This window comes from Chelonoidis abingdonii, chromosome 2 (assembly GCF_003597395.2).
Source record: "Chelonoidis abingdonii isolate Lonesome George chromosome 2, CheloAbing_2.0, whole genome shotgun sequence".
NCBI classification, from domain to species: domain Eukaryota; kingdom Metazoa; phylum Chordata; order Testudines; family Testudinidae; genus Chelonoidis; species Chelonoidis abingdonii.
This window is the reverse complement of record NC_133770.1, coordinates 110,125,316-110,152,321: the sequence shown is the minus strand read 5'-3', so window position 1 is coordinate 110,152,321 and position 27,006 is coordinate 110,125,316. Positions and strand designations below refer to the sequence as shown.

At 40.8% G+C, this 27,006-nt stretch overlaps 1 protein-coding gene across 4 annotated transcripts in view; it reads left to right on the top strand.

Annotated features, from left to right (window-relative positions):
- COBL (cordon-bleu WH2 repeat protein) overlaps positions 1–27,006 on the top strand; it is a 270,372-nt gene that overhangs the window by 128,561 nt on the left and 114,805 nt on the right. For all 4 annotated transcript variants that reach the window (XM_032776585.2, XM_032776584.2, XM_032776586.2 and 1 more), the window contains one exon: positions 16,089–16,283. In XM_032776585.2, coding sequence (XP_032632476.1) covers positions 16,089–16,283 — 195 coding nt within the window. The remainder of the gene's footprint in view (positions 1–16,088; positions 16,284–27,006) is intronic.

The window sequence follows — 27,006 nt, the reverse complement described above, 5'->3', positions numbered from 1 at the left end:
GACCCTCTGGGTAATAGCCTTTAGGATTAGCGCACCATGAAATTTATCTTACCTTTAAACACTGTTATAAGTCCAGCCTTCGAAACATCCCAGGTAAGGAGTTCAACAAGTTGCTATAGCGTGTGTGAAAGGAAGAACTTCTTTTATTTGTTTTTAAAATGTACCTATTATTTCATTTGGGACCCCTAAGTTCTGTATTATGGAATAATGTAAATAATATTCCTTATTATTCTACCATAAATCATGAGTTTATTATGCCTCTATATTATCCCCCTTGTCTCCTCTATTTATCCGAACTGAAGAGTTACACTTAAATCTTTCCTCATATGGAGACCCTCTAAACCCTAATCATTTTAGTTGCTTTTCTGGACTTTTCTGTGCTCAGATATTTTTTGGATGCGAAGACCACAGTCTGTAAATCAGTATTTCAGAGATGTGGGTGTACCATTGGATGTTTATAGGGCAATAATATATGCTCAGTCCTTATTCTAGTCTCCTCTTTTTAATCGATATCTTAACATCTGTTGCTTTTTTGACCGCTCTGCACTGCATGATAATCTTCAGAGAGAACTATCCATAGATGAGCCAGATTTTTCCTGACTCATTTTATGCATAAATTGACCATTGAACATGGGTACGTATAGTTGGGGTATTTTTTCAATGTGCATTATTTACATTTACACACATTAAATTTCATTTGCACTTTGTTGCCAATAACTTAGGTTTTGTGAGATCTTTTGAAGTTGTTTCACATCTGCTTTGGTCCTTAATCTTGAGTAGTTTAGTTATCACATAAACTTTGCCCTCACTGTTACCCTTTCTCAGATATTTATGAATAATTCGAACAGGATTGTCCTAAGGACTGACCCTTGGGGAACAAACTGCATTTCCCTTCTCCATTTATGAAGCATTTAACCATTAATTCTACCCGTTTGTTCCTGTCTTTAACAGTTCCAGGATGGGTAAAGAATGGTGTCCCTAGCCTCTGTTCATCAGAGGATGGAGATGGATGGCAGGAGAGAGATCACTTGATCATTGCCTGTTAGCTTCACTCCCTCTGGGGCACCTGGCATTGGCCACTGTCGGTAGACAGATACTGGGCTAGATGGACCTTTAGTCTGACCCAGTACGGCTGTTCTTATGTTCTTATGTGGAGCTCTTTGCCACGGGATGTTATGAAGGCCAAGACTATAACATGTTTCAGAAGAGAACTAGATAAATTCTTGGAGTATAGGTCCATCAATGGCTATTAGCCAGGATGGGCGGCAATGGTATCCCTTGCCTCTGTTTGCCAAAAGCTGGGAATGGGCAACAGGATAGATCACTTGAGGATTATCTGTTCTGTTCATTCTCTGAAGCACCTGGTGTTGGCCACTGTCGGAAGACAGGATACTGGGCTAGATGGACCTTTGGTCTGACCTAGTATGGCTGTTTTTATGTGCTTATGTTAATCATTGTGGGTGCCTCTACTTCCCTGGAAAGACTACTCCACAGCTGCTAGCTAATAGTGTTAAGATGGCTTGGTGGCTGAAGTATCAGGGATAAAATCTTTATACTTCCTGGAATCCTAAATTCAAATCTTGATGGTGTCTAGTCTAGCCCTTCTTTCTTTTGAGGTAAATGAACTGAACCCTGTGATTTTTTTATGCAGGTATCTTTGAAATAAGACCTTAAAAACTGACATCTTTTTTTCTTCGTATAATGTTAAAGGTCCTGTTGAACTTTCTGAAAGACTGCATGCATTGTGGTGTGGCTGGTCAAAATGTTGTCCAACGAGCTGTTGGCTGATTAGCTGCATCTCACTGATGTCGTACGTACATCGTTTTGAAGCCCTTTGGGATATGAAATAATTGTTGTACAGAAATGGCAGTGTCATATAGACTGGGGTATTATGCTGCTGCCTTTGCATCCGTTCTTCCTAAGAGATCTCCTACTACCCAGCTCTTTCATATCTCCTGCTTATTGTTGGATTGGTGCCAATCCTTAGTTGTTATAAACAGCCATTGCTCCAGTAACTTCACCAGCTGAGGATCTGGCCCGTGTGGTGGTGTTTTTCTTCAACAGCAGGCTGACCTTTCACTGAACAGAATGATCTGCTGAGTGCCATTATCCACAGCCTTCTGTAGCTTGCTCAGCATGGAAAGGTGCAGATACAGTTCTTTAGGCTGAGGTAAAGTGCCTTAGGTGGTTAAAACTCAATGTACAATATTTATTAATTACTTTTTAAAAGTTTAAAAGCACTAATTGAAGTTGTAAAGTTTCAGGCTATTTTCATCTGAATTACCACATTAGAATCCTCTTCTTATAGAGGATACCATTAGTGACTCCATAATTAAAGTTTGTTTTTGAGATCTGCACTTCAAGCAGAATAAAAATCCTTCTATTGCACAGTTCAACAACCGAACTTAGTATCCAAGTTTCACATTATAACTGTTCAGAAGGCGTGTGAATTTTTCATAGTATTTTTAGCAAAATATTAGCTAATTGCAAAGGCAATATTTTAAAATGGTCCCTTTTAAAAAATTTTGCCCTGACAATCTTATGGTTTTATTTACCTCCCACGGTTACCACAGACTTAAAAGCAAAATGCTGTTACACAATCTTAGCTCTAAATTAACAGAGTATTTGTATGGGAATGAGACTAGAAACTGGGAGCCATTTCCTCAGCTTCTGTAATATGGAGTACTGCCCAGAAGAGCTATACCAGTGTTTCTCAAACTGGGGTCGCCACTTGTGTAGGGAAAGCCCCTGGTGGGCCGGGCCAGTTTGTTTACCTGCTCCGTCCGCAGGTCTGGCTGATCGCGGCTCCCACTGCCCATGGTTCGCCGCTGCAGCCCAATGGAGGTTGCTGGAATTGGCGGCCAGTAAGTCCCTTGGCCTGCGCCATTTCCAGCAGCTCCCATTAGCCTGCAGCGGCGAATCGCGGCCAGTGGGAGCCGTGATCGGCCGGACCTGCAAACGAGCAGGTAAACAAACTGGCCCGGTCCTCCAGGAGCTTTCTCTACACAAGCAGCGTCCCAAGTTTGAGAAACATTGCGCTGTACTGATTTGTATTAGCTGAAGATCTGGCCCTGGATTCCAGGTAAGATGTTCTCTAGAGGTCTTCTCCAGTGGTCTCCATCTGTAGTTCTTTGCTAAGAGAATATGTAGGAAACTTTCAGAAGCAGAAAGGACAGTTAGGATCCTACCTATCGAAGGTTGATGGGAGCTGGTTTCCTGACTGGCCTTTGTGCCTTTGAAAATCTCGCTCAGACATTCGTAAAGGAAAATTGTAGTAAAATTGGAAAGTCCACTTTTTTAATTAGGTTGGAGTGGAAATCTCTTCCATCTGCCTCCAAAAAAACATGAATGTATTGCTCTTTAAAAGAAAAAATAGTTAATGCTAACATTTTTAATAGTGGTATTTCTTGGTAATCATTCCTATTGATCTTATGCTTTGTGGGTATTATAGTAGGTTTATTTTAAAGTTAACAACATTGAGATAGAGTGTGAACTGGTGTAAGCTGGCATAACTTGACTGAGGGCATCTAAGATCAGATCCAGTACAGCAATTCTTATGTTCCTGTAAACTAGAATTATGTACACTTGCTGGGAGTTCTGGCCAATTTGTTTTTAAAAGCACTTCTAACTGCAAAACCAGATGTCTTGACAAAAATAGAAATGCACATCTTCTATGGACCTATCAAACTGATTTATTGATTTAAGTGAGTTATCAAGGCTAGAGAAAATAACTCTCAATGCCATGATAAATTCAGTGTGTTAAAGAACTCTGATCAGCTTCCAGGAGGTAATATGATTGATAAGTGCTTAATAATAGAAGAAATTAAGTGAGTGTCTCTTTCCTTTCATTTTCACCACATCATGTTCCCTGCTGCAGGTGCATTTACAGAGCCCAATTCTGATCTCACATTAGTTTTACTCCAGTGTAACTCTATTCAGTGGAGTTATTCTTGATTTATACTGCTGTAAGTGAAAGAAGAATCAGGCCCATATTCTCTGCAGTCTCACATAATCTGGCTTTTGCTGTCTTCAGTCTGCTACGATTGCTCTCACCAGATTTAGCAATGACTTTCTCTTGGCCAAGTCTAAATAGCCTCTTCTCTATCTTCATTCTCTTGACCTTTTTGCAGCCTTCAACTCTGTTAATATTTCACTGTCTCCTCTTCCACATCAACTTTTTCTTGGACTTTGGAACTTCTCTTAGTTTTCCTTTTGGCTCTCTGACTACTCTTTCAACCTCTCCATGATTGGCTCCCCCTCTCAACTGGGCTCTGCCAGTATCTCCTAGACTTCTCTTAATTGGGATCACTTACAACTCCATCACTGGCCTTCTCCTCTTCTTCCTCTGAACTCTTCTGTGCCTCTGGATGAACTCATTCATTGCTGCATACTCAGCTGTTATTTCTACATTAATGAATCATGAATACCAACCCCTCCCCAATCTTTTTAGCTTCCGTTCGATGCAGAATCTTTGCCTCTTTCACTTACAATTTGTCAGATGACTTTTCACCACCTTAAGTTCAACATCTCTCATCTCTGTCACCATTGAAAGTGCCATCCTTCCTGCCACTCAGACTAGCAAACTTGGAGCCATCTTGGCCTTTCCCCTATCATCCAGACCCTACCCAAATATGGCCATTTCTGTCTCTTCACAATTTCCAAACTCCATCTTTTCCTTTCCAAGATACTAGCCTGTGCTTTTATTTCTCATTTCAGACTGCAGCCTTATCCCGAGTGTCTCACCCCATTCTCATCACTCTTCCTCCAGCAGAACCTCTCCTCTTCTTGAATCTCTGCAGCGGCTCTCACTCTTCTTCCATATCAAGTGAACACTTAATCCTTCTAATTCTCCATCATTCCTGTTTTTATTTCTTCCCTCTTTTCATCCAACATCCCCTTCTACTTCTTGTACTATCCCGGCTTCTGTTGGCACCACCTTAATTATCTCCTTTGGCCACTCCCCATTCTGAACTTTTTGCCGTAAAGCCCCATATGATTGGAATAACCTCCCTTTCAATATACATCAGGTTCCCTTAACCTCTTCCATTCCAAACTTTTAAAATTGCTTCCCGCCTTCCACCATTTATGTGAAGAATTCAAGCTTCAACAACCAAGTCTCTTCTTTATATACGATCTGCTCTGTTTTGGGGTGTTTTTTTTTTCTTTTACAGGACAGGGACCTTTTATCACTTTGGCACAGTCCCACTACTATACACTATAGTCCTCGTAAATGATGTTCTATGAATGTCTTCAAATAATTTAAAATAGAGCAGAAATATGTCATGCACAGAGTATAAATCAATCTTTAAGTGGTTCACTGGGTTGTTTGGGATTTTTTTCCTTTATTTTTTTCTTTAATATATCAGAGTGGTGATTGTACCCCTTTCCTCCCCTCCCCCCAATTCCTTTATTGATCTAAGAAATGTGTTTCAAATTCATCAAAACAATAAAAAACCTCCCAACAGTTTTCTCCTTCCATAGAATGAAGCATTTTGACAATGTTATGCAAAAAAGATATTTCTGAAAAGTAAGCTTTTAGCAGTCTAGATGGACTGTGTAACTAGGTCACCACCATAGAGTAGTATGCAATATATGCAGATTGATTCTAGTATTTCTTGAAAGCTCAATCTATTAAAAACTACATTCTAGCAGCTGAGACACTGAAATGTCTTTGCACACTTCTGCAGCATACTATCAATCATTTCACAGTTGTATGAAATGCAAACAAACGTAATTCTAACTGCTTGTTGTCAGCATTCCAAACTGTCACCCACTAATTAGTTCACTGTTTCTCATACTAGAGTCACCGCTTGTGTAGAGAAAGCCCCAGTAAGTCCCTTGGCCCACGCCACTTCCAGCAGCTCCCATTGGCCTGGAGCAGTGAACCGCAGCCAGTGGTAGCCATGATCAGCCGGACCTGCCGATGAGGCAGGTAAAAAAACTGGCCCGGCCTGCCATGGGCTTTCCCTACACAAGCGGCGACTCCAGTTTGAGAAACACTGATTTACAGCCTGCCAGAACACCAGACAATAAAATGTACATTAAACTATTGAGTAGAATAGAAAATATTCAGTGCAGGATAGTTTTCTATGCTGCATTTGTGATTGTCTTGTCCATGTTTAGTTAAGAATATTCCAAATAAATTTGAGAATATTTACAGGTAGAGATTTCCTAATCCAAAAAAGCATGTCAGTATTTATGCAATGTTGTACAGGATGATAGTACAAAGTGCTTAGCCTTAGTGGGAGTTGTTGGAGCTCTGCAATGCTAGCATCATGCCCATTGATATTTCTATGATTTAGGACATAGCGTCAATTTTAATGTGCAATGTTTTGTTGTTTGGAGCTGTATGAAGTTTTAGAAAACATGGTGTTTTCGTATATTCACACACACAATTCACAATTGCTTTTATAACACATATATACATGTACATTCCCATCTAGAGACATTAGATAGCAGGTTCTTGTGTGTAGTTACATTTGTCTTTTAAAAATTGTACTTCTCACAGATTTTGAGCTGTTAAACTATTATTACTGGGAATTGAGAAACTTGAAGACAGATACAGGAGTACTAGCTGCAAATTTAATTGGCTTGACATTGAAAGAGTTAACAGAACGTTGCTGTTTGTTTCTCGGAGAACCTACCTGCATGATTTGGGAATCATTGTTTTGTAAAGAACCATCATCAACTTTAGTTTCTAGTCTTTGTGGCTAGTCACCTTCAATTTCAGAGAAACCCTTTGTTCACTCTTTATGTGACACTTAATGACAGGAATTGAGCAGATTATGCATAAGAGGGATTAACAGTGATTATATATTCACTGCATTACATTGAGAAAACTTTTTTTTTCTTTTCTGTCAATGCTAAGACCTTTGAATTAAAGGAGATTTATTTCCTTCCATCTCACCAAGCTACCCAGCTCTGATTCACAAGATTCAATAGGGTCTACATTTGTTGGCTATCACATATGACCTGAAATGTCCAGTTTGGGACCAGAGAATCCAAGTGTTTTATATATGCCTCCTGTCAAGAAAAGCAAGGTTCTAATTGTTCCTATAGAATATTTTGCTTAAATTATAAAATGTGTTAGTGACTCATTGCCACTTAAATAACAGGAGATTACATGAACACAGAAAAATGTAAATCAAGCTTAACTTCTATTCTGCTGCATTGCTGTAGATGAAGAAGATTTTGCTTGATATCCTGATTGCTTTCCTCGTCTGCCAGTGAGAAGATTTCCTTGCTATAGGGATGAGATTTTTGCAAATGAAATCTCATTGCTGTTGCACTGGCATGTTGTCAGGTAGTAGTGACAGAAATTTTTTTTATAAAATGCCCTGATTTGTTTCACTTCAGAACAACCTGAGGAATAAGACTTTAAAACAGGACTGATTGCTGGGAGCAAATGTATTGAATTGTAACGTGCCACGGACTTGGAGACAGAGATATACAGATAAAATTTAGGGCTAAGTAGCTGGTATTTTGCATTTATATATTTCTATTTTCAGTTAGTTCTTGTCTCATGAAGAATCGCAGGGTCTTGCCTATAGGAAATTCTGGAAAATATATCAATTATCTGGGGATGCATATAATTAAGAATGTGTATCTGAGTGTCAAAATCAGTTCCATAAATTGATAAATCTGTATTCTGATATAATTTGTAACTGCCACAACAATTAATTCATCTTTTGAGACTTAGGATCAAATTTATAATAGACTGCGTTGGTTGAATATTGGAAGGAAAAAATTATAAATAATGACTAGATATTGGGGCTTACGGTTGATGTGACAGTATTTGATATTTTTTTTTTTTAGTTTTCATGAATTCACAAATGTTATATCTGTAAGTCAAAACATGTATTCTCCATGAAATGCTTTTTTTTTCACCCGCTAATGAAGCTTAAATATTAAACAGATTTAACATTATTTAGCAACCTTTAGATACTTCATGAATAATCTGTAGACTCATTTGTGGTGTTCAATATTGTATTATGGTCATGCCTAGGAGCTCCAGTCACAGACCAGGATCTCATTGTGCTAAGCGTTGTACAAACACAGAACAAAAAGACAGTCACTACCTCCAAAAATATTACAGTCTAAGCATAAGGCAAATGGATACAGATCAGTGGGGCAGTACAAATGAACAGTGACACATTATAATCTAAATAAACAACACAGATACAGGGTGGGGTAAGGATTATAACATGCAAGCAGAGCAAACAGCGTCATGACATCAAACAGAATGCTCGTGCCACGATTTTGGTTCGATGGGGTTTTTGGTTTTTTTTTTGTTTATGTGGGTGGGTTTACTTAAGAGAGGATGTGCTAAATGGCAAGAAAAGGGAAGGGGGCTAAGGAGGACAGGGTGGAGGAACAGCTGTGGAAAGAATATAAGGTACAGAGACTGTGACGGGGGAGGTTTGGGGCAAACAGCCAGTCAGCCCAGGACAGAAAAATCAGAGAACTTTCTACAGTTTTGACTGGAATGTCCAGAGGTCCCTGCTTTGGCTGCTTCTGCTCCTATGGGGTCAGAGTCTGGCTGGCTGCTCTGTAGTTCTTACTCAAGGTACTATGGCAGGAGAAGGGGAGGCAGCACCTGGATTCTACTGCCCCCAGAGTGTACAGGGAAGGAGGGGAGGGGTGTCTCTTCTGTAGGGTCCTGGACCCAAATGGGAGTAGGGGTGGAATATAGAAATATATTAAAATGCCAAATAGATTTTCAAATAAAAGGATTGACTTATGAATGCTTCTCACTCACTCCACTCTCTCTCACAGACACAGACAAAGACACACAATTTTTAAATGTAAAAAATTACATCATTTTGTATTTTTCGGGAATAGGCTAGGATCCCACTCTTAACAGATCACACAGACCCTATGTTTAAATCCAGACTTACTCCTAGGGTGACCAGATGTCCCAATTTTATAGGGCCTTTTTCTTATATAGGCTCCTATTACCCCCCACCCCCATCCTGATTTTTCACACTTGCTGTCTGGTCATCCTACTTACTCCCTTCCTGGGGATTCAAACACAATAGTACTATACAAACCTCAACCTAAGCTGTCTCTCTGAGATTGACTGTCCCCAGGTTTTGCTTCCAGGGCTTCCTGTGTTCTAGAATCTCCTCCTCATGAGGGGTGTTCCTACCTTTAATGTATCCAGAAGGGGTTAGTGAGCGGCACCTGCCACATAGAGCCTGTAGGACTTCAGCAGCTTGATAGATGGTCTTAATACCTGCTGATATGATAGGTCAGCAGAGGAGTCCATCCATTCTCTTACACTGGGAAATACTGTTGAAACAGGTCACCAGTTAAATGTGATGTCAGCCTGGTCCATAGGGCTCTTTGTGCACATTACAGAAAACCACCAAAATGTAGGATGCCTGATTCCTGCTCCTCTGCAAACCAGAACTAAAAGAGGAGGAATGTACTAGGTCAGTGTGAAGGAGAATTAGCAGAGCTTAGCAAGAGATCCTGCCCTCCTTATCCCTGTATGTTCTCTGCAGCCAGTTCTGGCATTTCTAATTCTAGTTGTACAAGTTCTGGTGTTCACCAAATAAATTCTTAGAACATAGCTATTGTATTGCCAGCTTAGCACCTAAATGACAGCAGAGAAGGCTAGGAATTTGGCTTATAGTCTCCAAAGGATTAATTCAAAACTTTGAAATAAAACCTTGAAAACATGGATGTCAAAGTGTATTCAATAAGATATTGTTTGTATAAAATGAACAGCGTTACAACCCATAGCTGGCATTATTATGGAAGCGATATAGTTGCCTTTGTACTGTTAATTTTGTACTAGGTGGGTAGACTCTTTCTTTCCAAAGTTGAATGGAATGAGATAATACGAAAATCAAGAAAAAAGACATAGAAATGCAGTTGTTCTCTTTAGCCTCTGATTGCAAGTAGGATGTGCGCATCACAGTTAAAAGTCATCAGGGAATTTCAGTGATTACAAAAAGCAAACTATATTTAAGATGACCCATTTTAAAAAAAATCAGTGGTCTCAGTGAGTATGTTTTTGTATGTGTGTCCGTCCAGATGATCTGGAGACCACACTACTATGCTTTGGTTATGAAGCATGTGTTTGAATTGATTCAATTTCTTTGTTGTCACATTTAATGCTAATATGTGGAGTTTTATTGTCATTTCCAGGAGAGCATCATCCAACTTTAAATTTTACCATAGTCTCTGACTTAACCTGCCTGGCATTCTAAATGGTTACTAGTAATCAGCTGTAGTGGCATTCAGCAAATCAATGTGAGTTTGTGTTAATAGGGTTTACATTTCCCATTATGATAAATACTCCCGTTGTCACTGGGCTGATGGATTTGTCTGTCCCTTCCAGATCTTTCACTTCACATTCATTCTCAGTACGATCATACAAAAGTGCTTCTCCCATACAGAGATATTTTTTTGTTTTGTTTTTACTTTTTTTGTGTGTCTCGGCTTGTTTTTTTTTTGTTTTTGTTTTTTAAGAAGCTGTTCCTGTTACATCTAGTAGTTCCAACTCTTAAAACAACCCAATTGATTGGTTTTTGATATACAAACTATTCAGAAGGAAATTGCATAACAAAACAGGTAGCTGGAATCTGTGAGGTTTGGCACAGAGCTGCAGAAGAAAGGCCTGGCTGTAACACCCCCACAAGGGGAAAAAAAAAAAACTTGACATTTTGAAAAAAAATTATTGACCAGTGTGGACAGAGAACAGGAAACCAAATTGCTATTGCAGGCAAGCAGCATTCAGTCTCCTGCTGACCTTTAAATGCCACTTTGTGTCATGAGAAAGCCAAGGAAACTAATAAAGGAGGGTGGTGAAGGAAGCTGTTTGGGGAAAAAAACCTCATTGACTTTCAGCTTTATAGCCTAACTATATCTATATCTAATATAATTTAAATCTTATTAATATATTAGAGTAATATTTTTAAATCACTTAAATGACTTAGGAACCCAATTCCTATTTTCAGAAGTGTCTTAGGGCCAGATTTATAAAAGTGTTTAGATCCCTAGTGAGATATTCAGGAGCTTCTAAGTACCTAACCCCAACTGATGTCAGCCGAAGTTAGGCACATAAGGCTAGATTCACAAAGGGAACTAAAACTCAGCATTGCAACACGTAACATTTTGGTGCCCTGCTGCCGAATGCAATAAACTGCACTGAGGTAAGTACCTAGGCTCCTTGTATGATGCATGAAGAGAGTCAGCAGCCAAAGAATGGGATTCACAGAAGCCCGCAGGCTGAGAAGGGAGCTGCTTGAGCTAGTTAGCCCGTAAGATATGCTGAGGAGAGGGATGGACCCTAAGCTTAAACCCTACCCTTCAAAGGTCAGACATTTCTTCCAAAAAATGGAGGAGGTGGACCACAATTAGAGAGTTTGGTTGGTGAGCCAAAAAATCACCTGCCTAGGATTGCAGAAACCTGGAAGGTACATCAGAGAGTGATAGAAAAACTAAGGGAAAGCTTTGTGACAGACACTGACCTATACCTTCTCTGGTTGTTAATAAACTGAATTAAATGTCCACAGAAGAGTCTGTGTGGTTATCACAAGTTCCTATGGCAGCACACACTTAAAATAATAGTAAGCATTGCAGCTGACAGTGGTTTAACTTTTAGCATGTGCTTAAGTGTTTTGCTGAATAGAAATGGATGTAAGTACATTCTTAAAGTTCAGCATATGCTTAAGGACTTTGCAGAATTGGGGCCTAAATTCACTACTGACATAAACTGGCACAACTCTATCAGGGCATTTGTATCTGCCTGTGCCAACAGTAAGTGTTCCCTGGCTGAATTCAGAAAAAAGTACAATGTGGGCTAACACAAATATAAGATTTCTTTTCTTTTAATGTATACTGTTGTTTTGAACCAGGAGCAAAAGCTCTATAAATGCCCCACACTTGCACCGTCTGCGACTTTAAAAGTTGGAAGATATTTTAACATGTTTTTATTAATGTACTTTTTTGATATCTGAAGCTGTACTGGCTTTTATAATGCCGGGAAATGCAAAGGTTGTAGGAACTAAATTTAATTGTCTTTTCACAGCATGTTCACAAAATCAATAATGTCTTATTAAATGGAATAAAAAATAGAGGATAAAGGGCCTGTTTTTTTCTGAGAACCTAGGCAGACAGTTGCAATTATGAAGATTGATTCTGCTTTCACTTACACTGGTAAAAATCAAGAATAATTTATGTGGAGTCAATGTAGTGACAATAGCATAAAATAATAGTGAGAGATGATTTGGGCAAAATGTTAATTTTTACAAGTGTGTGTGTGTGTGTGTGTACACATTCTCAGTAACTGCATACCTAAACTGTCTGAAAATCAAGCCCCCAATCTATTGTTTCTAAAGTAATCTAACACAGGGCCTGATCCTATTCCCATTGAAATCAATGGAAAGACTCCTGATAACTTTAGTGGGAAATAGAACAGATCCAGAGTAAGGGTCTGCTCCTGGCACAGCCCTACTCGTGTGATTAGTCCTCATACAAGGGTATATGTTCTACAGAAACAAATGAAAATGATGACTAGGGGTGGCTCTAGACATTTCGCCGCCCCAAGCACGGCAGCATGCCGCGGGGGGCACTCTGCTGATTGCCGGTCCCGCAGCTCCGGTGGACCTCCTGCAGGCGTGCTTGCGGAGGGTCCGCTGGTCCCTTGGCTCCACCGAAGCCGCGGGACCAGCGGATCCTCTGCAGGCACGCCTGCGGGAGGTCCACTGGAGCCGCGGGACCAGCGCCCCCCACGGCATGCCACCCCAAGCACACACTTGGCGTGCTGGGGCCTGGAGCCACCCCTGATGATAACTTGCCTGTGTGAGGAGTATTTGAGTGAGTAGAGGTCTACAAGATCAGCCACTAGATTATCTTTCTATCCAGACTTGTGTAAAGTTCTTTTGAAAAGGGTGGGATTTTCAAAAGTTCCCACTGTTTCCTGGACTCTGCTGCACTTGAAGACAATGGAAGTTTGACTTCAATCTGAGCAGAGTTAGGGCAGCAGTGAATGCTTTTGAAAATCCCACTTAAGCATCAGTTGGATTTATTCTTAGACTTGGCTCTCAGAAACACACAGAAATGAATTGGGGTAGATCCTTACTTATTTTTTTCTTACTGTTTTGTTTTAGCTTACTTGTGTGTTGGTACATGTTAATGCTGTGGTGTTTCCCCCTCCCGCCTCCAACTTCTCTTCAGAAATATTAACTAGTTTAAAACAAAATGTAGCCAAAAAAATATTTTTTCATATATTTTCGTCCCAGAGTGCTCTGTTCAACAAAAAGATTCTGGTTGCCCTTTACTGAGAGTATGATCTTGGATCAAATGCAATGCCAGTTTAATACTGGATAAGTCCTCTGTTGCTGATAATATTCTGCACTTGCAGGGAAGATGGACTTGAAGATCTGAATTGTCATTTTAATCTCTAACTTCTGTGAACCTATTAACAAGATTCCCCAACCTTTTGAAACATTCAGCAAAAACTTAGAAAACATAAATTAGTGCTAAAACTGGTTTTCTTCAGTCTTCCTCTAAGAGTGCAAAAAAGGAAACTTCTTTATATTCTACTGTCTGTAGGGTAGCATATACTTAGGAGTAAACATACTCTATTATATAGAGCCAGACTCAACAGGCACCGTATCTAAGGACACAGAGACCCTGCAGATTACAGATGAGATCAGGCTATCTGCTGCTGCCTAGCAGATACAGCCAAGGATAGAGTATATTCACCTCTAAGGCTATGTCTACACTACACCGCTTTTAGCAACAGAGCTGTGTCACTACCAGCTCTCCTGCAGACAAAGAACTTCTACCCCCAACAAGCGGCGTTTGCGTTATTGGCAGGAGAGCGCTCCTGCGGACAATGCACTGTTCACATTGGCACTTGTCGCAGTAAAACTTTTTGTCTTTTGAGGACGGGGTTAACACCTTGGAAAGACAAAAGTTTTGTCATTCAATTGCCAATGTAGATAAATCCTGGAAGATGCAGCAAAATCATATTTATTAGAAGCCCATACTATAGGCTATGTTTTTGTTGAATAGGTACAAAGGTTGACAAACCCTGTTAAACCCTAAACCCTATTTCTCATTCAGAGAAATCAGATATGGAAAAGATATATTAGATGATGATCTAACCCCCCTGTAAATGCAGGTTATAGTCCATGAGAGAACACTTACAGGTATACTAGTACCAGGAACTTCCTGTGCCAACTATATTTGTCCAGCCTGAAGGTCGACTGTATAGTAAGCAATCTACATAGTGATAAAAGTGGCCTGCACCCAGTCCATCCAGAATTCCTACTTAAGTCCATGCTAGGTCCACGTGAATAGTAGATGCAGGATCAGACTCAAATCAATTAATCCTGTAAAAGTAGCATCTGAGTTCTCTTTCATAGTTTATTATGGTGCCTGCAGAACATGGAACTTTATTGAGCAGTCAAAAACATGTGCACCATGTTTCTTCTTATAATGTTTTTTTTCCCCTGTCTAATCCAGCTCTTCATTTCAGTGGTGGTCTCCTTAAAACTACACAAACTAGCATTGGGCTGTTGCAGTTTCCATATCATAGAATCATAGAATATCAGGGTTGGAAGGAGATCATCTAGTCCAGCCCCCTCTCAAAGCAGGACCAATCCCCCAGTTAGATCATCCAACATCTTGAATAGGAATTCTGCTCTCCACACAGATGGATAATGCCATGGCAACCACGTTTCACTTATTCTCACCAGTGATGAATCTGACCAGTGATGTTTGCACACAGACTCTTGGCTGGAAGTATGGATGGCCTAATTAGGGAACCAAGAAACTGAGAGGAAACCTTTTCCAGATCAGCTGCCACTACATGCCAGTATTTTGTTTGATGTGATTTCTGCTCAGAACCTGCTGTGTATATTTAGTCTTCCTTTTTTGTGCTTTCTTCTCTGTGGCATCCCAACTGTTGTGGAAGAAGATGTGCTGTCAAGCCAAGCAATTAAAAATAGTGTAAGTGTAGTGCTGGTGAAAGGTGCCAGAATGACCCCCCTAGAAGAGTAGTTCTCTATCCACAGAATAGATACAGCATGGGCAGCAGCATTGCAAGCTTCCCCGGGTTGCTAATGTACATCAGTCCTGAGCTGGAAGGGGCCATCTCTTGTGTGAGACGATAGTTCATTATCTCTTTGTGCTTGACCTTGTTGCTTAGACTGTCAGCTTGTGACAGTGTTTGTGATGTGGACATATGTCTAGTAGGAAATGGATTCTATTTTATTCTATATAGGTTCTTTACCACCCTCATCAATGTAGTATCTAAGCAGCCTTCCAGTACTGTTTTAAAGAATGTGACTAATATTTGTCATGTGTTGTTCATTTTTTCTCTTATTTCTACCCCAGGGAGGAAATTGTGTGTTCAATTCAGTGCTTTGGTAGTTTGCTTTTTCAGAAAACATAATATGTCCGTGATGCTATGTATGTGTTTGAGTCTGAGAGAGAAACATTGAAGAAGTGCACCTTGAATTTGGAGCAGAGGGTGGTGAAGTTTGTGATGGTCCTTAGTTTCTGTTAGTGTTTGTTCCATCATCTCAGATCAGCCCCCAAGAAAGCTCTGTCTCTGCACAAATGATCTTATACTTACAGTAGAAATTTCCATTGTGCTGAGGAGTAGAGTTGCTGACCATAATCCTTGTTCTGGAGTTTTAAGTGATATTTCAATGCTTTGAATGCGATCATAAGGGATTGACGTGTTAACACGCTGCACATAGTTCATGGTGGAAAAGAGATGGTCAAAAAATTTTTTTTAATTTTGTGCATTTTTCCTTACTATTACCCAACAAGAGTTCTAATAAGTTGTACGAGAGTTGACTGTTCCTTTCTAAATATTAATATACGTTTCATCGGTTGCAACTTTCACCCCCTTCTGAACGGGGTTACTACATGTCAGTTGATCTTGGAAAAATGTCCAGATATTGTACAGTGTGTAATGTGGCAAGTTTGACAGAGGATCATACACAATCACTCAAAACGTTGTCTGAGTTTAAAGGGTAAATGAGTGTAATTGTCTTTCTTGTGTTTCTTCCCATAGTCTTTAAAAAGTGATTGTGACCAAGTTATACATCTACTTACAGGGCTTTGCAACAGCTCCAAATTCACCTTCAGTGAATTCACGTTCCATTACACTGGGTCCATCACTATCTCTTGGCAACATTTCGGGAATGACTGCCAACCCAGAAATTAAAAAACGCAGAGCACCTCCTCCGCCAGTGGCAACACCTCATTTGCAAAATACAGAGACAAGTGGAGTGGCAAAGACGACAATGCAGGTAAGAATGACATAAGGAAATGCAGAGTTGCTAAATGCTCTGACTAGAACCAATCCATAATGAAGTTAGAAATAAATCCCTCCGACTGGATGCTTTGGTCAGCCAGTCAATCCTGCAACCAGTGAAACTCTTCAGTAACTTCAGTGAGGACTCTTGCTGAATGTTGTTGGAGGTTTGAATGTATCACTCACCTCAATTGCTAGAACTGCCCCCCATTCCTAAACATCCATTCCTAACTTTCAAGTATCAGAGGGGTAGCCGTGCTAGTCTGGATCTGTAAAAGCATCAGAGAATCCTGTGGCACCTTATAGACTAACAGACGTTTTGGAGCATGAGCTTTCGTGGGTGAATATCCACTTCGTCAGATGCATCTGACGAAGTGGGTATTCACCCACGAAAGCTCATGCTTCAAAACGTCTGTTAGTCTATAAGGTGCCACAGGATTCTCTGCTGCTATTCCTAACTCTGTCAGCACCCTTCCAATTGATCTATTTTTTGTTGGGCTGAATCCCAAAAAGCAAAGGGCTGCTCTCCTGTAATACAGTTACCCAGAACTGATGTTATCCAGAGCCTTGGTTCTGCCTCCAGTGCACAGGGCAGCTAGAAGACATATGCTGTTCCAGGTTATGTCCAGGGCTGGTTCCAGGGTTTTTGCCGCCCCAAGCAGCGGGGATGGGGGAGAAAGCCGCAGTCGTGATCGGCAGCAGCTCCACTGCGCTGCTTTCTTCTTCGGTGGCACTTTGGTGGCAGGTCCTTCCCTCCGAAAGGGACTGAGAGACCCACCACCAAAGAGCCCAACGTGCCGGAGCCGCCCCTTCCCCTTGGCTGCCCCAAGCACCTGCTTGCTGAGCTGGTGCCTGGAGCCAGCCCTGGTTATGTCCCCAACAAAATGGGAGGCAGATTGTCTGAATAACAGTCTGTTTCCCAGTTTGCTTCCAGGACAGCACAGGTGCCTGTTGCCCTATTTGTCAGGCTTGCAGCAAAGCCACAACTGACCCCTGAATAGATAATAAATACCTAAAGGAGGAGGAAATTTTGCAACATAAAAACAACGGGACTGAACAGTAGAATTATTATGCTGATGTTATTGTTAGTTGTTTTATTTCTTAGTTTAATTTTAATGATTAGAATGAGCTGATGTGAGTAGTTATTGCAGGAGTTTACCCAGTGACTGTGTATCTTGTTAAATGTCTTTTACAGTGGCTTACTTTTTTCTGCCTTCCATTGAAGTAACTTCTTCCTGGTCTGGTGATAAGAAAATAACAGTATTGTACTTTAAATGCCTTATCAGATAGAAGGCTGTATAGAGAGTGTTGATATACCAAGGTCATGTCTACGCAGCAGAAGCTGTGCACAGGCTAGCCTGCCTGAGCTAGCTTAAATCTAACTAGCGCCAGTAACAACAGCAGTGAAATCAGTGCAGTGGGCTTCACTGCAAGTAGTACAAGCCCAGCCCTGATTGTGGGTACATACTTGACTCCCTATCCTGCTGCAAAGCTCTCACTGCACTGTCTTCACTGCTGTTGTTACCCAGGCAAGATGGATTCAAGTTTGTTCAGGTAGATTAGCCCATGCACACACAGACATCACTTTCCTTTGATTCTCTTCCCTTTCCATATTCTCTCTATTTCTTTCACTCATACCCTCACACCCCAGACATTCCATGGTTCATACCTATGGGTCCCAAATTTCCCATTATTGTAGCTCTTCTGGTATAAATGTGATATGTATGACATAACATTAAGATTTCTTCTAGAACTTGGATAGGTGCCTTTTACTAACATCCCTTCGCATGCGTTTTGCATGAGCAACATACATTGTGTTGCAATGTTTGGTGTACTGTGTATATTTTTAATTCCTTTTGGCTTCCGTGTTAATAAATACATTGATGCCCCTAAAATTAAACATTCACTGTGTTTATGAAACATGGAGATTTCTGAACAAATGTTATGGCATTTTATAAGACGTTTACACAAGTATAATCACAATATAAAGGCTACACTGTTTTGAGCTTATCTTCATTTAACATGGCATTTACATTTTTAATTTTGGAGCACAGAAGCCTTATTACATACTAACATTCCCAATTTCAGTATTATTTTCACATCGCTAAAAGTACTGCTTTCTGGATTGTCTGGGAACAAATATGTCTGTTGTTTGTTGAAAGTGACATAACATACGTCATTTGTTGCAATTTTTTTTCTGTAAAACAACATTTTGTAGAAGGAAAATGTGTGATTGAATAGAGATCCTATATTTTCTATATAATAGTGTTAATTTGGGACACTAGAAATGTCTTGCCTAGTTTATGAAGTCAGTAAAGTTGAAGTACTGTAGTTTATCAGATCAACTGTTTGAGTTCATCTGAGGGCTCCTTTGTCCTATTTTTGATGGGGAAAGGACATCTCTATGAAAACAGTTGTGCAGTTCAAGACAAAAACATGGATAATGTGCTTCTGAAGTGCCTTGTTTGGCAAGCTGTTCACAACCTGTACTGTAGATGATCCAACATAACTAAGGAATCCAGCAGAAATGAACCAACAATTCCATGAAGCAGTTGAAGCCTGAGAAAAAGGATTAGTTATTTGATGTTGCATGGTAAGGTAGCAACAAGAGCATTGTTTATACAGAAACGCAAACAGTGCTAACCTTATCTACGTGCAGACTATCCAATTTGCTGTGAAAATAGAATAAAAAATCTCAGGGTGTTAGTTTATTTCTATAGTTTATGGGAAAGAATTAACAAATGTATTTTTTTTTAGGGAAGAACGTCAATTCCTTATTAATGGACTTCCTTCCATAAAAAGATAAGATGTCTGTTTAGAAAACTTTATTTATATGCAACTGTTACTAACAGGAAGATCCTGCAAAAGGAGAACATGTTTCTTTTCAGTGAGGCTAGTGGATTATTAGAAAATGAGAATGGTAGTGTTCTGAACTTGAAAAGGATTTTTACCTTCAAACTGAATCTGTTTCCCTAAAAGCGGTATAGAAAAGTGAGCACTGGAGGCGTAGCAAACATAGCCTGACCCCCTTTCCTACTATTTTTACCCACTATTAAGCTCTAGGACATTCCAATTTTATAGCAGTGTAGATAAATCGTAAGTGATGCATTTCTCATGTCTGTGCCCAGTGACTGCAATCTGTAACAGCCATATGCAATGAGACTGGAATATACCTCATTAATTGTTTAGATTTTCTTCAATCATTTTTTCTAGATAGTCAGATAACTGCTTGCTGTGTAATTTAATCATATCTCAATTGCCATCTCAGAGGGGCATACAATGATAGTTAACCTTTATGAGGGAAAGACTGCTGGAATGACCTGCCAAACATTTGCCTCCCAAGACTTGCTCACGGGTAGTATTTTCTCCTCTCCCATTTAAAAACCCCTACTAGAAAGAATTCATTTATATTCAGAGCACAATTAAGCAGTATTCCAGACTGTGCAGAGTTTCCACTCAGTAATTTACAGCAGGGAGGGAGGAAAAAGTCCAAGAAGGGAATCCAGTTGTCTCTTCCCTCAAGACATTTTTTGACATCTGCCATTTGATGCAATTTATTGTAATGCAAAGTCCACAAAAAATATTCTTAAGTATCATCATGAGCCAGGGGTTAAAATACCAGTCCTGGCAGGGAATATAGAGGGTGTGATAGGCTGCCTCAGAAGCAGGGGAATCTTCCCTGTCTTCAGTTCTGATATTGAGTTCACAGACCATTGAAATATAGTTTGCCAATTCATGCAAATGGCATTCTGTGAGGGCTCAGCAAAAGGTGAACTCCTTTTTCCAGCAATTCCTATACATCCTCCAGAGACCTTAGTGATCCCGTTAAAAGTGATGGTGGAAATGTTCAATAGTGGAATTTTTGAAATTTCAGTGACAAATATTCAAGCCTTTTTGTTTTGACTAGCTCTACCAATTAGGGAATATTATTTTATTTGTTACTGACTCAGAGCCAAAAATATTCGAAGTGCTGAGCTAAATGCAAAATGAAAAATCTCCATGCCCCGGAGAGCTTATGGTGCAAGAGAATTGGGGAAAACTGGACACACAGGGAAATTCAGAGGAGCCAGCTATGACTGGGGTTCCCTTATGCTAAGCACTCTGCAAATACAGTCCATGCCCCAAAAACTGTACAGTCTAAATAGACAAGACAAACAAAGGATGGGAGAAAGGTAGTACTGTTATCCCACTGTATAGACAGGGAACCCAGACACAGAGAGACTTGTGGGTATGTCTGCACAACCGCTGGAAGATGTAATTCCCAGCGTGGGTAGAGGTACACACACTAGCTTTGCTTGAACCAATGCACTGCAGGGTAGCTACTCAAGTACAGTCCCACCCGACCCCTAGGGGTAAGTACTTGGGGTGGTTAGCCTCAGCCTCTGGCCCGACCGCATTGTTGTTTTAGGTGCTAGCTCAAGCAGAACTAGCATGTGTACATCTGCCCGTGCTGGGGATTACACCTCCCAGCTGCTGTGTTAGACGTGCACTGAGCGACTTGCCAAGGAAGTCTGGCAGAACTGGGAATTGAACCCAGAGCTCCTGCATCCCTGTCTAGTGTCTTAATCACAAGATCTGTTTTTTAAAAAAATATTTGGTGTGGTTCGTATCATGTGGGCATCGCAGAAGAAATGGGTGTTTAGGAGGGACTTGAAGGCAGGGAGAATAGTGAACTGGCAAACTAAGGTAAGAGGAGCATTCTGTGTGAGGGGATGGGAAAAATACAGAGGTGAGAGTAGAAAAAGACTGTAAACAAGGCACTGAGGGCTTTGACTAAGAGCCTTTTTACAGTATGTAGATAGTTTATTCAACATGAAACCCTAAGGTTTCAGGAAACAACATCAAAAACAAAAAGGGACTCTTCAGCCACCCTCATCTACATGATAGACCCAGTGTCGACCACAAAAGCCACAAATGCAATTTCTGTGGAATGTGCTAAAGGAGCCACGTGCTGGTTCTCTTGCTGTGGATGTTTAAAAGAATGTTTTGTTTTGTTTTTGTTTTTTTTAATCTGTTGTAGGTTGGTATCTGAGGTTTGTTATTAGCCAGTTATGGCTCCCTTAAGGAGACAGACAGATGAGGTAACATAACAGAGCAATTGGCATTCCAGTGTTCATTTCAGAGCATCTTTAATTTTATTCTAAATTAGGGTCAGCTCTTGAGTGGGTGTATATTGGAATAGCACTGTCGACTCCATATTCCACAGTGTTCCCTTGCTTTAAACAGATTTTGCCATTTTTACCTGCGTTCCCAGGAATGTCTTGAGATTGCTGCTGGTAGAGGTGAATTGATGTAGATTAACTGATGTGGGTTTTGCCTTACTACTTCAGTTCCTTGCCTGCATCTCACTTATGGCTTAATCAGACATACTGAAGTCAATGGGAGTTTTGCCTCTGAATTATATGGGAGCAGGATCAGATCCTTAGGGGCAGAATATGAGGCCTCAATCCCTCAGACACTTAGGTGCATGCTTAACGTTACTCACGTGAATATTCCTGTTGACTACAGTGGGAATAAAGTTGTATATTTGTAAGTGTTTGAAGGATCCAGGTCATAGCGAACCAACTTATTCACAGTGTTAGTGGAAAGTTTTATTTCCCCCTGTTTTTATGCCCTAAAGGAAAGGTTAGTCCTGAGATATTGGTATTGTGTAAACAAATGTAAATCAGACCTTTGTAAAAATCTTTTCATGAGGAAGTAAAGTGGCTGCCCCTTTAAAAAAAAAAAAAAAAGGTGCCAGTTTTCTCCTAGAGACCTAGATAAGCGTACCTCAATATTTGCCATACACCTTTCAATAAATAATGGGAAGTGGAAGTGCAAAGAATACTGGAAATACTGAGGGAACACTATTTAGTTGTCTAAGCCAATTGACAAGTTCCTAACATGGACCTCTGTGAGGTTTTTTTTAAAGCTGGTGGAGACAGATAGCTTTTTAAGTATATGGTATTTCCAGTCCATTTTCTACTATCAGAAGTTAGAATCATAGAATATCAGGGTTGGAAAGGACCTCAGGAGGTCATCTAGTCCAACCCCCTGCTCAAAGCAGGACCAATTCCCAACTAAATCATCCCCGCCAGGGCTTTGTTAAGCCTGACCTTAAAAACCTCTAAGGAAGGAGAGTCACCACCTCCCTACGTAACCCATTTCAGTGCTTAACCACTCTCCTAGTGAAAATTTTTTTCCTAATATCCAACCTAAACCTCCCCCAGTGCAACTTGAGACCGTTACTCCTTGTTCTGTTATCGGGTACCACTGAGAACAGTCTGTAGGACATTCTTTTTGGAACCCCCTTCCAAAGTAGTTGAAAGCAGCTATCAATCCCCATATTTTCTCTTCTGCAGACTAAACAATCTCAGTTCCCTCAACCTCTCCTCATAAGTCATGTGCTCCAGTCCCCTAATCATTTTTGTTGCCCTCCGTGGACTCTTTCCATTTTTCACATCCTTCTTGTAGTGTGGGGCCCCAAAACTGGACACAGTATCCAGATGAGGCCTCACAATGTCAAATAGAGAGGGACTGATCAACCCCTCAATCTACTGGCAATGCCCTTACTTATAGAGCCCAAAACGTCTTTAGCCTTCTTGGCAACAAGGGCACACTGTTGACTCATATCCAGCTTCTCATTCCACTGTAACCCCTAGGTCCTTTTCTGCAGAACTGCTTCCTAGCCATTTGGTCCCTAGTCTGTAAGAGTGAATGGGATTCTTCCATCCTAAGTGCAGGACTCTGCACTTGTCCTTGTTCCATCATCACTAGTGTGTGATATCAATGCTGCTGATATAGTGAGCTGCCTGGTTAAGCAGTCAGTGCTTAGTGGCCTTATCACTCCATTTACAGGGATTCCCTAACTTGTAAAAAGCCAGTTTATCCACAACAGATGCATCCATTTTCTGTTTTTAAAAAATCAGTACAAATAAATACCAGTGCATGGGGCCAGATCTTTGGCCACCCTCTAGTGCACAACCTTGAGGGTATGACTAAAAGCAGAAGTGATTTTCTGCTGCCAAAATGGTACTTCGGGGGCCAATGACATTGGGTTCAAGTTAGAGCTACTCTGAGGATGTTTTAATGTACATTGAAAATGGCCAGCCTTGGATTAGGGGACATAAAGTCCCCTTTGCCTCTTCCAACTTGGGGCCCTGGTCTGACTGGAGATAGATGAGACCCGAGGGATAAGCCCATGTTCTTTATTTTTATATGTACAATCCAGGGAAAGGGCCAAGGTTTTCTGAGGACACCAGTGACTATTCTGCACACAAATCTAGGACAGCTATGGTACAAAATGAAATACCACCACTGCTGGTCCAAGAAATCTCCCAAGCCCCACACTTGTGGGGGCCGTTCCCTATTGGTATTCGTTCTAGGTATCCCCTTCCTGTACTGGAGACTATAGGCCAAATTCATCCCATTCTATGACCCTGAAGAAGTACAGCTGCTGGATTGGCATCTGGGACCTGCACAGCTGCAGGGACAGAGAAGGGCCCTGATTTGGAAGATCACATCAACCCCCTCAGCTGCTCCATACAGATTGCTAAGGAAACATAGCTCCAGGCTTTATTTCCTCTACCATAGCTCTCCACATTGCAGGGGATCCCAACTGCAGCTGTGGCCAGAGGAGGCACTGGTAGCACAGCTCCACTGGAGCCAAGCTGCTGGAGGCAGCAGAGCTGGGACACTAGAGTAGGTGCACAGGGCCTCTGCGGTCATGGGTGGATGAGCCTTGTCTTTTATGGTGCCATAGGATCCTCTGAATTCTGAAAGTGCCGATGCTTGTGGAACCAGAACAATTTAGGGGAAGGGGCAGAAGGAAATGTTTCCTCCCCCATTAGGCCACCAAACAAATATTACTGTGGTAGAGGATGCTCTGGGCCAATGGGTGGTTGTTTTTTTTTAATGTTTGTGTGTTTGTTTCTTTGTTTCTTTGTTTGTATTCTGTCTTGTTGTTTAATAGTGCACTTAAATGGCTACAATTAGGACTTGGAAGTTACTGCCCTCTCAAGTGAATATGGAACAGTTATCCTAGTGTTGGATGCATGCTCAGCAAGCCAGCTGCAAGCTATTCACACAGAAAAGTCAATTTTGTCAACCACAGAACAAATTAAGATCTAAGTGTTTTGTTTTAAAAATTTGAATGTTATTAAAAGAATAACAGGGAAAAAATGGGATGGGAGAGATGTGGGTGCGAATAAAGTATATGCCAGCAATGAGAACTACCATGTGTAAGAAAGAACCATTGGAAGCATTAGTGTTTTATACATTGAACCAGATTTTCGGAAGTGGACTCTAAATTTGCATTCCCCACATCTCCCATTCAAATGGGTATTTGTGCACATTGCCTTGTATGCACAAATGTTGCTTTTGCATGCACTAATTTAGGAGCCACTTGAAAAATTGGCCCATTATCTCTGCCTTATGAATTACTAGTTACATAGTTAAAAACATGGGCCAAGATTTTCAAAATAGGTGCCTAAAGTTAGGCTCTGAAATCCATAATTAGGCAACTATTAAAAGGCGTCATTTACAAATGTTCCTGTGCTCCCATTGAAGCCTCTTGCGCAACACCTCTAAAAATTAAGCCCACTTTATTTAACTATTCTATCATTCTTCTCTATGTCCGTCTCTACTGGGCCAGTATTAGTGGAGATGGGACTCAGGTGTAATAGCCTCATCAGTGCAAACAGTCTTCCCATTAGTGCTCCCACAGTGCACCAGTCACTACAGAGGTGACCTGTCTCATAGCTGGCTTCCACAGATCAATTGCCACTCTTCCACTTTGAGTTCTCATCCTTCTGGACTGGCACTATGAGGTCATGGCTAGCTGACACAAAGGTACAGACAAGTCTGTTCCTCAGTCTGAAATTATGCAGCTGCTGCTGACCATGCCTGGTCTTCGGAATGACTTGTGTCCACTAGTCTGTGGTCACAGCCTGAACCCAGGAGCAGTGTTCCAGCTGATAAACACCATCCTGTTGTACGGCACAGAGCCAGCTACTCATAAGGAGAGAACCATTTCCACAATCTCCAGCTACTACTTGTCTTGTTCTCCATTCCTCACAAATACTCTCAGGGTACATCTACACTTGGAGAGGGGTTGTGATTCCCAGCTCAAGGAGACTTATCCGCACTAGCTCTGATTCATCTAGAGTGCTAAAAATAGAGTGTAGCTCTGGCAGCGTGAGTGGCAGGAGAAGCTAGCTGCCTGAGTAGGTGCCTAGCATCTCAGATGGGTACATACTTGAGATGGGTAGCCACAGCTACACTCTGTTTTAATGGGTTTGCTCAGTGAACTCTAGCATGGTTATGTATCACTGAGCTGGGAATTTCACCCCCAGCTCTAAGTGTGGACATACCTTTAGAGCACCTTCTGCTATTCCCCACAGTCATTTGTAGAGCACCAGCAGCTATCTTGCTCCAGCCTCTGCTGAGGCCTCACAACTGTTTTTCAAAAGGTTCAGCAAAAGCCTTGCTTGCTGAGCAACAGCAGAGCATTGATCCTAGTTTCTCTTTGGAGATGGGGACTGGGTTGCAGGATTTGACCTGTTTCCCCACAGTTTTCTTGGGCTCCCAGAAGCCATTGCTTCAGAAAGATGTATGGGAAATACCCAAAGGGAGGTGCAGCTGTGGTGTCATAAAACAGGACAGTATGGACACGGGGCAAAATTGCAATTGAATGGGAGTGACTAGTGTAGACACGTGGCATAGTTGGCATTCGCTATGCACCAGTGCTATCCCACCTGTTCAATTAACATCTATTCTGTTCACTAATGTAGAGACTGAAAGAGTGTAGGGTTAAACGCAGTCTGTTTTCTGCTGTATCCAGCACACCAAGTCATAAGTTTCCCTTGGACAATCTTTAAAACCATATTTAGCATAAAGGAATTTCCAGTCTCTTTAGGATTAAGCTGGTGGTCAATTTTACATTTCCTCAAATGACAGCAGTGATGATATTTGTTTAGTCTTTGTTTTGCTATGCTATGGGAGTGTAGGGTTTATGTCTTGAGTGTTTTTTTCCTTCATTTTCTACCTTATTCTGTACTTCTGTGTAATTTTCTGCTTTGGATCAAGGTCATGAATAGTTCAGTGTTGGAAACAGAATCCAGTTATATCCCATGTTACCAAGGAGCCCTTAATTCAACAAAAGGGATGGGTGGATTCCAATCAATTATCTTCCTTTTGTAGGTTACCCCTAAGTCAAAAACATCATCACAAGTTATCAAAATGCAGGCATATGTTTTTATCTCCCTTGAGGAAGGGAGGTTTCTTTTGACTTGGAGGTTTTGTGGGTCAGGTCTTCTCAACCTTTGTCTCATGACACATTTCCTTTCTTCCTTCAGCGGGTTGTGAGTGTTTTTTCTGTGGAGCATCCAGAAGACATTTCATTTTCTGAGGCAGGATGCAGTGAATCAGGTTCTGCAATAGGAAAAAGCTGTTTTTCAGAATACATCTTTCCCTGCATCTTCTAGATTAGTTTCCAGCTTTTATACATCCCCTAGGGACAGCAAAACAAAACTGGTTCCCAAGGAGAAAAGAGCACATGGTTTCTTTTCTCAAAGGTGACTTTCAAAGAAAGTTAAAAATCTAGTTCCTGTCTTTTCTTTTTTTCCTTCTTCTCTATGATGTATAAAGAAGGGGGTTTGTTTTCTTTTTAAAAGTTCTTTTGCCTTTGTTTATTACTTTAGGAATATCAGGAATGTCAACCTCTTATGTTCCCTGATTTT